At 44.2% G+C, this 12,195-nt stretch overlaps 1 protein-coding gene across 2 annotated transcripts in view; it reads right to left on the bottom strand.

Annotated features, from left to right (window-relative positions):
• adam12b (ADAM metallopeptidase domain 12b) overlaps positions 1-11,122 on the bottom strand; it is a 29,309-nt gene extending 18,187 nt beyond the window's left edge. The window contains exons 1-3 of one of the 2 annotated variants that reach the window (XM_061285143.1): positions 10,674-11,122; positions 6,060-6,166; positions 4,730-4,803 (exon numbers count right to left, since the gene is read on the bottom strand). In XM_061285143.1, the coding sequence (XP_061141127.1) occupies positions 4,730-4,803; positions 6,060-6,166; positions 10,674-10,785 (293 nt within the window). In that variant the 5' untranslated portion in view covers positions 10,786-11,122. Of the gene's footprint in view, positions 1-4,729; positions 4,804-6,059; positions 6,167-10,673 lie in introns of those variants that run through there. The other variant, XM_061285144.1, reaches the window with a different exon arrangement.
• Between the last annotated feature and the right edge of the window lie 1,073 nt (positions 11,123-12,195).

Below are 12,195 nucleotides of genomic sequence, written 5' to 3'. Positions count from 1 at the left end.
GTTGCCGACTGTACAACCTTAAATTGCTAAATTTAAGGCGGTGTGTCAAATTCTGGCACACGTGACAGTCCAAGTTGTTCATCTATCTATTTTCTACAAACAATGTGGCGGTGAAGATTGTAAGAGAGTAAGAGTCTACTGGTGCGGTGGTGTACAAACTACGGCAGAGGGGACCATTTGCGGCCTGCCATTTATTTTTCAGCGGCCCTCTGCACACACAAAAAATGACATTTGACAGCCAGTATGATTAATAAATTGGTTCATATACTGTAGAGATGTTTGGTAGAATTTTGTGAAGTTATCATAGTGAAAGGTCAAAAGGCCGCAAGTCAAAGTATTTAATAAGTTAATAAAAAAAAGTAGATTAATAAAGATCAAAAGGCCGCAAGTCAAAGTATTTAATAAGTTAATAAAAAAAGTAGATTAATAAAGTCTCATCAGAGAAGCCGTCAGGTTGTATTCTGTCTCTTATTATGTACTTTTTTTCTTCAAATGAAATTGTATTTCTCATTAGTTTCCGAGTGCTCGTCATGTCTCATCTACGAAGGGGTTAAAGTTTTCCCCATAACACATTCCGAGCACCATTGCACCGTGCAGCCATTATTATTAAAGCTCAATTAGTTTTTTATTATGACTATTAGCAAGCGCTTATACTCTTTCATTTCTTTCGTAACGCACACGTATTAGTATCGCTACAAGCGCAAACAAGTTTATGTGTCTAATAAAAGTCCACTTGGGTTTGGACGCCGGCTAAATCCAGTGAAGTCATGTACGTTACAAAGCTTTTTTTTTTTTTTTTCCTTTTCTTTCAACAGAGGTGTTCTGCAACCGAGTCGAACAAAACCGAGCCGTTAGTCGCCCGCCAGCGTTAAAGTGTGGTGCGGGAATAAACGTATTTTCTCCTGCACAAAAGCTATGATGTCATATTCCCGAGTCGACCTTAAAAGGGAATAGCTCTGAGAACGCCATCACCTAAAAGCGGCAAACTTTGTACTTGAATCCAAATCATCCATCATCATCATCCATGCGTGGAGCTAAATTAGCCGCAAGCAATGCTATCTTCCACTTGTAGCGCCGAGGTTGTTTGTTATGGGAATTACAGCTTGGTGGCCGCATTACCATTTATGGCGATCATAACACACCATTTCTTCCCTTTTTCAAAAAAATATAACTTGCGTCATTAATCCCCGGTCTTAACACTTTCATGGACGTCGCGCGGAGTCTCGGATAAGATAATAGCCTACAATCTGTCGCTCGTTCGCCTCATTAATTGGCAAAGATGACGGCGATGGAAACTTTGCCTGCTGCTGATGTATCATTTTGACACCAGGGTACGGGTGAACGATCTGTCTCCGATGCTAATGCGCCGGAACACAAGCCGTAATGGCTGCCGGCTTAGGAGGAGGCAACGTCAATTATGAGATGAGCCGCAGGTAAAATGTCTTTATGACATTAAAATCGCAAATGTCTGGAATTTTAGAGGGAAATCTAGCAGGATAATGTCCTAGCGTGCGCAGGCCATGTTGCTGACTGGCACTGCATTGGCAGATTCAACACATTGGTGGATTAGTGTTGCTAGTTTGCTCCTTGGACGTGCCCACGCGGCCCCCCCGCTAGCGCCGCCAGTGGTGTCAATTATACGAGTTGTACAAGTCTCATCAAGCGATATTTCTTATTTCTCATGGGAACCACCACAAATGTGCTACGTGGAGATATAAAAAATAAATAAAAGTTGAGAGCGTGAAGCACAGAAAGTAATCTGTACGTTAAGACATTTGGGTTTATTAAAAGTCTTACATCATCTTTTTTTGTGAGAGTACTTGGGGGGGGCGGGCTGAGTACAAGATGGTTGCCTGGCATCTCTCAAGACAGATAGCACATTAATGCTGCCACACACTCACTTACGGCACACACGTGCATTTTATTATCTTGAGAAATCATTGTCTGCAAGAAATAAAAAAGGTAATATAATCCCTCATGTGCCGGGCCGGGTAGGATGAGTTCCCGTCTCATGCCGATAAATGACGCCGGAGGATGATGATATGCGCCATCAACATCGGAAGGCCCGCACTCATCCGGCTCCAAAACACCGCGACGGCTAATGGATTTTCTTCGTTCTTTGAATCTCAAGACGTGCACTGACGCCTTTTTGAAGGACGTTCAAGCAAGGCTGCGTTCCCATTTGCAGGTTCTTACCGGCCGTGATGTGAAAATCACACGACGCCGTTTATGTTCCTGCTATTAAACCGGCCTAACTCAATACGGCGGAACGTCAAAGGGCGAACAAAATTGGTCATGCCGGGCAACGGAACGGATCGTGACCTAATGTGCGAGAGAAAATATGGTTCAGAATTGTGCCAGAAAATGAGTTGATTTCCTTAACGTCAAAGGAACTGCGCGCACCTGGCAAACCCACTTCCACCGACCGAGCCCGTATTCTTCCCGTGACCCGCGGCGACCGCGCCGTCAGCTGTGAGTCATCCGTCAGCAGCCCGAGGCTCTCGTGCTCGCTGCCATTCCCATCCGCTCGGCTCGCCGCCGGGCCAGATGTGTCCTGTGATATCGCTTCGGCGGTGCGGCCCGCTCAGAGCAGGTGGTCCTTAACCTCGGCCCGCCCGTCTTAAATGACATTCAGAGAAATTCTTTTTAAGTCTAGTCTTGATGCAGGGTTGGTGGTGTCTGGATTTTTTTTTCCCCCCTCGTTGCCGGGCTACAAAACAAAACCGACTCGCCCAGCTGATGCATATTATATGAATATTTTTGTAACAATATATTTTATTTATCCAAAATGTCGTGTATTTAGCCTGCATTTGATCCTTACGATAATAATTAATAATCTCGTGGGGTCAAAAATAATCCCAAAGTATTCAATCAAATGAATTAATATGTACATTTAGATTTTCGATTGATAATCGTTTATAAAAAATTGTGCAAATCCTCTGAAGCCTTCCCAAATTGACGCGAGATGCTAAATGGCCAAGCTAAGCTAACATCTAATGTAATTCAGACAACTTTAAAGATCCAAACATTGATGACATCCTCATCGAAAGCATTCGGAAGGTACATCTCGTTCCTCCGCTTGAAACGTTAGCTTCAAAAGGCGCGCTGCCATTATGGGCCCACTCTATCCAACTCGGTCCACTTTTTCTGCTTTTAAGACAATGCGCTGTACATTTACAGCTACTCGGACCAGCCTCGTGGAGAAAAACCTTGTTTTGCATTGACAACATTTCCTTTCATTCTTCTGCCACAGGAAAGAAAAGAGGAAAGGCCCCCGTTTGAAGCGCATGGCAACGACATCATTATGTTGCTGACAGAAATCCCCATAGCAACATCCCTCGGCCTGTTTTCAAAGGGAAAGAAGATGCACGCCGAATGAAAACACTCGGCTGACAATGGCAACATCTCCCGGTGTGTGCCGGGGAATCCGTTATCTCCAGTCGGCAGTGAGTTCATTCATTAAAAGAAAAATAAAAAAAGTCGAAAGATGAAGATAAGCTGTGTGTAAATTGGTCTCTTTTCCCAACTGAACAATAAACTTGTTCTTTCCGCACGATTCTTTCTTTTGCTAGTTTGACACTCGCTAACAATTGTCGTTTCCCGTCTTCCTCCGTGCCGAGTTGTTGTCTTTTCCGGTCGGCTTGTCTATCTATAGCCAGGTTTTCCCCCCCTCCTTATCTCTCCGCGCTGCTTCCCAGATTCAGCCAAGCGCTCGCCAGGCAACCTCACAAAGCCACCGTGCTGGAAATGTTGCGGACCTTGATGGCTTCTAGCTTGGTGCCAACTCACGAGTGTTGTTCCAAATCTCCATTGACTTTGCTGCGAGCGCCAAGTCATTTTTTTGTTTGCCCGTCATAAGCTCGGGTTGAGCGAGATGCAAAAGTCTGCTTGATGATTCAAAACACAACTTAAAGCTAATTGCAACCTCTAGTTGTGTTTTTCCTCATTTATGGTACAATTGGCACACGTACTAGTTGAAAATAAAATCTTTTTCAAGGGACACAAATTGACAGTTTAGTGGCCACGTCATTAGAAAGTAAGAGCAAAATCATCTCCTGACATTTTTTAAATGATAAAAAAAAACAGAATCATGACCAGATGTGCGACATAACAAATCGCTTTTGTCATCAGATGATCCAAATTACAAGTGTGAACACTAAACGGATCAAATATGATCCCACCACTCCCTTGGTCTAAAAACCCCTGGCAGAAAAAAGGCATGAGTCAGCAATGGCATCATGCTTTTGAGACTGTAACCCTCCCCGACATGAAACCTGGCCTTTGCACACTCTTGACTCCCCCCCGCCTTGGTGTTTATGTGTGCATCATCATATTTATGAACTCCACACGATCCCCCGCCCCTAGCTTCACAGTCCACCGTTATTCTCGGCAGTCCGGAGGGGACTGATGAGAACAGAGAGAGGCAAAGCAGACGGGGAGAGACAGAGAGAGAGCGAGCGAGAGAACAAGCTCGTCCTCAAGAGTTTCTCCTCCGCCACCTTCTTCATCGCCTTTCATCTCTTTTTTGGCCCCTCAGAGAAAGCGAACTTTGAAAAGGCCAAAGTCGCGAGGGGATATATTATTTTCTCCATCATACTACCTCCCTCCCGCCCTTTAGGAGTTCTCCTCCATTCTTGCATGGAGAGAGGAGCTCATTCTTCTGTTTGTGATTAAAAATGTATGCGTGGTCTTATCCGTGATGACCACGAGCAATCGCATGAAAACTCACTCGTTTTTCTCCAGCAGCAGAACTAGCTGTTGGCCTTCGGCGCGTACCAGCAGCCGGAGCGATGCCGGATAAACCTGGAAGGAGAGGGGGAGAAGAGAAAAAGGGGGATGAACGGCGGTGAAGGTGGCAAGCTGATCTCAGCCATCCTGCCTCGCAAAGCAAAGCAGGATGCGAAGAGGCACAATGGAGACGGCGGAAAAGGAAGACAGCTTCCGTATCATCCGCTTCCCATGAGAATTTCAAGGCTGGAGATTGAGGGAAAGATCATCCTTAGGCCAAATGATGACAATAAAGCAATTTTGAGGGCGTTGGGGGATTTTCTTAAAAATAATCATTTGCATATTTCCAGTGAGCAGATTCATCACAACCAATTTGACAGCTTTGCTAGATTTGAAATGTTTTTGTTCAACGAGCTGAATGACTCAACAGCGCCAAAGCTGGCCGCATGCAGGTAGTGCACCCCGACCGAGATAAGACAATCATGAGCTGGCTAATTGAAAAAAGGCTCACCTTCACCTCTCTTAAAATGCATCCGCAGTGGTTCAGCCTATCTGATGTAATTAAAAACCCGACGCCTAATCAACCGCGCCGGGCTTTAAGTGACGTCTCCTAGCTCGCTCTGCTTTTCCAAAGTGCTTGATAAGTGCGAGTAATTAAAAACCCCACCTTGCCTTCTCTGACTGATTTTGTGAGGAACACCAAGTAGGAACGCATAGTTCCCCCGGGACGGGGAAAATGTCAAAGCAGTCGTCAACACCGACGCTAGAGAAGCATCTTTATTTAAGCTCTGTTTGATTTTTGCAGAGATCTGCGAGGGGCTGCTTGACAGCACACATGGAAAGCATTTTTGTTGCTCGCGGTCACGACTCAGCAAAGACAGTGTGTGAGGCAATATCGATTCTTCTTTATTAACCCAGAAGAATATAAAACAAAACAAAAAAGGACAAAAACAATGGGTGATGGTGGGCTGCCATCAAAATTGAGTGATTACTCCCAACTGCTTTGCTGTCAACTTGAAGCACACTAAATGGACGCACATGTATTTAGAAAACAAATATCCCGACACGATGCTAGCATTTGAACATGTGTTGGATTTCTGTGGCTCAGCAGCAGGACTCAAACAAATGCTGCGGTTTGAGGGCAGATTAAAAAAAAATAGAAAATCTGCAAACACTCTGTTCTGGTGTATTCTTGGCAGCGGTAAAAAAAATTAGAAAGGAAAATTGTTTTCATCTTCCACACATGATAAATACCAACTTCCATATGTTACATTGTGTTTTTGTAAACTATAGATCCTTTTTATAATTTTCTTGGCCTTGCGAGTACATACCCCCGGTTCCAATCGGCTGAGGGGTCCGCTGTCCCGGCCCGTAAGCAGCAGAGGTACGGTGGTCTCGTGACGTTCTGCTGGACTCGGCCGTTCGTCCCCGGCACTTCCTGTTAAACACAAAGTTAAACCAAAGATGTTTCAAATATGACAAAATCCCACGCGGGACAAGTAGTCCTCCAAAAAATGAACTTGTTGGACCTTTGCGGTCTTATTAAATGAGATTCAAAAATAAGTGTGCAATGTTACCCAACTCTTGTATTGGATCTCATCAGACGGCGCGCGGGTGAATCTCATGAAGTGGCTTACGAGTGTATATTGGAAAGCGGGAGTTATCACAAATTGGGCCACTCGAGTCACGGGGAAGCGGCGTAACCCAACAATCGTCTCTCAAACACATCGACCGTTCCTGTACATCACTTATGCTATGAAAAAGATTTGCTTTGAGGAACCAGCACACATTATGGAAACTTGGAGGCCCTTAAATGAGTTTCCTTCAAATTTCTATTAATGAGGTCACATGGGCTAATTGTGAACATAGCCAGCGTGTGATGAAACATTAAGACAAATCAGTAAATGCGGGGAATGTTTTTTTTTTTCCTCCGCTGTCTTCTGGCTCTCCTCCTACACACGGGAGGAGACGCAGCGAGGGTGAGGAAGGAGGTGAAAGGGAGGTGGTGGGATGTTCAAGGTTCTGCAACAAAAACATGGCCCGTTTTGACGCTCCCTCGGGACGCATGCGTAAAGCGTCTGGCCAACATGATGCAAGGAGGGGGGCACTCACAGTTTAGTGGTAGACACAAATAAGACCATGAAGTAGTACCGTCATTTCATTTTGCCCGTGAACAAAACAAATCCTCGAACTGACAAACGCTTGCTTAGAAAGGAAGGTCACTTTTAGTCATTGTGAACAACAATCAATTGAAGAAAAAAAAAAAAGTTAGACCAAGGCTAATGAGCAGCTAAAGATTCTACTACCAATAATGGCGCTTTCCAATTGCAACCAATTACAGATTTCTGAGGAAAAGAAAATCGAGTTAGAAAGACGACGCATGACCTCCAAACAAATTCTTGACTGCGCGAAAATCTTCAGTTGAATCAAGACTAATAAAGGTCTTGGTACCTCCGCCAAGGCAAAACATTTCCTTTCGCTTACTTTTCAGCTGTCAGCGCCGTCTGTTTTTATTTCCCGGGTGACAACACATCAATAGGTGCTAATCCCCCCCCCCCCCCCAATTCACACTAGCACCACTCCTTCTCTCAAGCGCAGCAAACAGGAATAACCTTTAAGATGGAACGGCTCATCGTCATTGGAGCTTTTATTCAGTATCGTCTCGAGGGAGCGACCGGTCGAGGAGTCAATTCCAGTCTTGTCTCACACAGATTTTATCCTGATGGGAATTTAGGAGGGGGATTTAGGGATTAGCTGGAATTTATTACACATGTTGGGTCACCTCCCAGTCAGTGGTGAGGGGTTGACAACCTCCCAATGTGATGTTTCTTCTTTTTTTTGTTGTTGCTTTTACTTCTTCTTAAAAACAAGAGAATGCATTACAAGATTTTGCTCCTTAAAAAGCACAAACATAAATCCAGTTGTAGCTGCTTCCAACTCAAATACTGAAGCGATGGAATAAAAACTAGAATAATGAAAAGGTGAAATAATACAGATGATAATCAATGAAAAAACAAAAATATTACATTTTGCAGATGAACCACAATGTATTGAGGGAACAAATTAATGTGAATCTGGTGTTGTGAAAATGTCATTAGCTTCACTGGAGGCTAGCTAGCTAACTAACCAACAGGTCACAAGTGGTGAACTACCTGACAAGCAAATTTGCCAACTAAACTATCTAACAAATTAGCTACGATGAACGACAAGTGCCAAATACAGCTAACTAATTCAACGTTATTATTATTATATTATAATTGATCTACGGCGATCACGTGATTTAGCGCCCCCCTTTGTTTTGTGTCATTCAACCTTGGCTCGTGAATAAAACATCTTGCGTCTTTACCTGTAAATTCAATCTGTTCTTTTCTCAGACATTGCCCGTGAAGTCGTAGCCTTCGGGTGGAAGGTTCTTCCATACTTGATAAGGATTGCTAAGTGTCTTTAGCACCAGATTGAGGAAGTGTAACAACACAGCCATCAATCAAACACCGCAGGGGAGAAGGCTACATTGTCTGCTTTCATACTCATGTCATGGAAACTCGCTCGCATCCTTCCAGACGGATTAGCCTCAATTGACGTATCTACGGCGTGCTTGCCCGAGGCCAAAGAGGAAGACGCCGATGGCCGCGATGATGCCTCACAGGAGAAGACAACAAATCAATGCCAGCCAGCCTGTCCTCAAAATGTCAAGTGACAAGCTACCCGCCGGGCTCTCAAAGACAAAGCGCGGCGAGGTCATTTCCTAAATGGCTTTAGCAGACGCTGCTTGTTTTAACCCGGATGGCTGCGATTCATCAGCGGGATGCTCGACTTCCAAAAAGATGGGCTGCGAGAAGGAGAGAGAGAGAGAGGATGTCTCGCTCTGGCTTTGTTTGGACGCGCTAATCTCGCTAATGAATGCCGTCTGACGTCGCTGCCGGGACCGGACCAGATCTACAAATCTAATCCAGGTCATTTGCTGGCCTGGCTAATTATTTATTGAGCTTTCTTGGCTCCAAATGAGATTAGAATCCTCCCCCTGACAAGCGGTTGACACGGACCGAAAGATTCATCATCGTGGAAAACACACGAAATTGTTTGCACTGTCGTTTTTAAATCACTGCTGTCAAAGTTTGTTACTGATAAAACTTGATTTAAACACTCGCAAATGTTTTTCTCTCCCTTTTTAATGAGTTCAACAGCCTAGTAACAAATGTTGGATGACTTTTTAATTCCACAAAGACTGCACAATATTTTTTTCTTATCTTGATTTAATCACTACGGACAGTTTCATGGACGATACATTACGGCGCAAAAGTCTTAGGTCATTGTTGGATTTTGTTGTTTCAGCGTTGCTGTAATGATCAAACATAACTTGGATGTCAGACGGCAGAGCGCAGACCTCCGCCAAGGCCTTCCTGCTGACAAAAATGGAACAAAAAGTCATTTTTGTGCCTGTTTTTTATTTGCCTGGTTCATGGGTGTTACCATCATAGAAAATCTGAATGGTTTTTCCACTTTGACCCAAATGAAGACGAGCGTGATGCACAACGGACGGACATTTTCTAAGCTAACTCAACTTCTCAACTCTGTCCAGGCAGGTATCCCAATGCGATGCAGGCCCTGATGTTTTCTTGACTGCATTTTAGGCGTTCTGCCATGTTTGGGCTACTGAACTACTAAACTGCACTCGGCCTGGATTTGGGCACGAATCAGTCAGTCAGCGTGTGGCAGCTGCCCAACGTTGGCTCTGCTTGCAAATCTGACTCGGCCGTCTGGCAACTATTTGGACGCAGACCGCTAAGTTCCTGCCTCGGCTTGTAAACACACTTTTTAAGGTTGAGCTATACTGTCAAATAAGGTCAAAAAGTGAGTGCTATTTTCGACTCTTCACTGCCCTCACAGATTCCACATTGGATCTCATTAGTTCCTAATGTTGTGGCTTAGGTGGAAATTGGAAGACAGCCACGACAAACAATCCACAGAGGCGGCGGCGGAGTTGCTATCCCGCTGCTATCAAAGAGATGCCTCGTGCTGCCCTACTTCACACTATTTTTACGACTCGTTGCGCTCACACTAGGATCAACTCCTCCTGTGAGTCGAAGTTTTAACGACTCCGCTGAGATGATGCGAGCGCTAAACATCTGGATAGCATTCTTGATGATCTTGGGATGCAAAATAAATGCATTTAAATCCAAATCAATGATCGATATGGGGCTAAAGGCCAACAAAAAAAAACAGCCAAAATATTGCCTTGAATTACAAAACTGAATTGAAATAAAACCTTCACAATAGCAGTACTTTGGCAAATAGTGAAAAAAAGAAAAAGAAAGTCCTCAAGCTGTCACATGAAACTTCCAGCTGAAGTTTTCTGTCAAACTAAACACAAGACAAAGATGTTCAACTAAAACAACCACATACAGGCCTTTAGTTTGATAGCTTGAAGCTGATGCTAACACAATGTAAAAAGCAACTGATAGTCAAAAACATCATATTCTTTATCCTCTGCAAGGAGCTGAGATGTCTACACTACACAAAAATGGTTTTAGTTCAATTTAACGATACTGTGTGGTTTTATACAGTAACAGAACATTATAATAGAGTACTATTTTGTTCGTTAAAACATTTAAAAATAATTGAGGGAGTTTTAAACAGATTACTGACATTTCCATTTCAGTGGAAAAATATTGAGATACAGGTGATTTGAGTTGAGCATTATGGCAGTTCATCATTATCTCAATAAACTATTCATATTTTGTGTCATTTTATTTGGTGGTTTTCCATGAGACTTCACAAATCTTACTTTCACGTGAAACAATAGGCATATAAGTATCCCCTTTATTTTATAGCAACCTTTTCAAGATTTCATCAATTATTGATGAGGGAGAAAAAGTGTTTTAAACAAAGAATCAATCAATGGCATGTAAATAAAAAGCTCTAACGGGTATGCTGCTTTCACTTACCCCCCAGAGTGTTGTAAATCGTAGTGTCAGCATTCGCGATTACCGAGGTCAGGCACCAGATGACAGCCGAGACGACAAAGCCAGAGTTCTTCCTCCACCGCCAGATTCTCATGGTGGAAAAAGGACGGACACTCTCGGAGCCGACACAAAAGCGGGACTGGCGGTACCGTTTCAGGGCAAAAATAGAAAGTGGGCAAGTAAAAGCTTCTGGAACCAGCCAGACTCCCAAAACGCGAAGCTGTCACCGAGAAGCGGAGGGAAAAGTTTGCTTGACTCCACCGCGCCAATGACACCCTCGAGTCTGCCGGTGGGGAAACATGTGTTAGCTTAGTGTTTCCGTGTGGGAGTTTTGCTCGAGCGCTGAGGACATGACAGCTGGAACAGAGCAAACAAAGAACGAAGGCGAAGATGTCGCAGAGGAGAGGAGAGGAGCGAAAAGTGATTCGCCGCCCGCCGCCAGCCCTCAAACAGCAAGCGGCAGACGACGTCGAGCCATGTGCGTTGAGGACCCCGCATGGTCCTAGCGCCGGTTACATCACACCGCAATTGACTTCAAAAAAATAAACTATGACATCCAATTAAAAACAAATTCATTAATCATAGTGTTAAAACCATCGACAACCTCAAATTGAAAAGGTAGTTATATTGGCAATGAGAATATAACAATACAAAAAGGAAAATAGACAATAGAATGTCCGACAATTGCCAAGGATAAAATATAAAAATGTAATCAAAACTAAAAAGCAAATAGAATTCAAACAAAACAATAATAGCATTGATTAAATAATTATCAAAATAATAAATGAACTGCCAACACTAAATACAAATTATTCCAGCAAAATTATTCAACAAAAAGGGAGCAGAGACAGACACCACTTTATAACGGAACGTCTGATAGGGTGAGAAGCTCGGTCATCCGGGAGAGACTTGGAGTAGAGTCGCTACTCCTCCACGTTGAGAAGAGCCAGTTGAGGTGGCTCGGGCATCTCATCAGGATGCCTCCTGGACGTCTCCCTCGGGAGATGTTCCGGGCATGTCCCACCGGTAGGAGACCCCGGACGCGGACCATGTCTCTCAGCTGGCCTGGGAACGCCTTGGGATCCCCCGGGATGAGCTGGATGAAGTGGCTGGGGAGAGGGAAGTCTGGGAGTCCCTCCTAAAGCTGCTGCCCCCGCGACCCGACCCCGGATAAGCGGAAGAAGATGAATGGGTGGATGGACATCTGATCATCTATTACACCTATGGATTAGGATTAACACATTGCAGTAAATTATCCAATTCGATCCATAAAGACACAAATGTGCACACGGGTCCTATATTAGCTCACAAATTCTCGCTGCATGGCTTGAAACGACTTTAACACGACAACTTACTTGGCATGTGGGAAATAGCTGACTTTAATGGAGGGTGGCTGTGGGGATGCATCAGCATGCTCCGGCGTCGGAGAGGACAGATGTGGAGATGATAAGATTCGGGCGAAACGAGCAAACACTTTGCAATCAGCCGCTCGGCGTGATTGTAA

This window comes from Syngnathus typhle, linkage group LG8 (genome assembly GCF_033458585.1).
Source record: "Syngnathus typhle isolate RoL2023-S1 ecotype Sweden linkage group LG8, RoL_Styp_1.0, whole genome shotgun sequence".
In the NCBI taxonomy this organism is placed as follows: Eukaryota; Metazoa; Chordata; class Actinopteri; order Syngnathiformes; family Syngnathidae; genus Syngnathus; species Syngnathus typhle.
The sequence above is the reverse complement of the archived record's forward strand: the minus strand, read 5'-3'. Positions and strand labels throughout refer to the sequence as shown.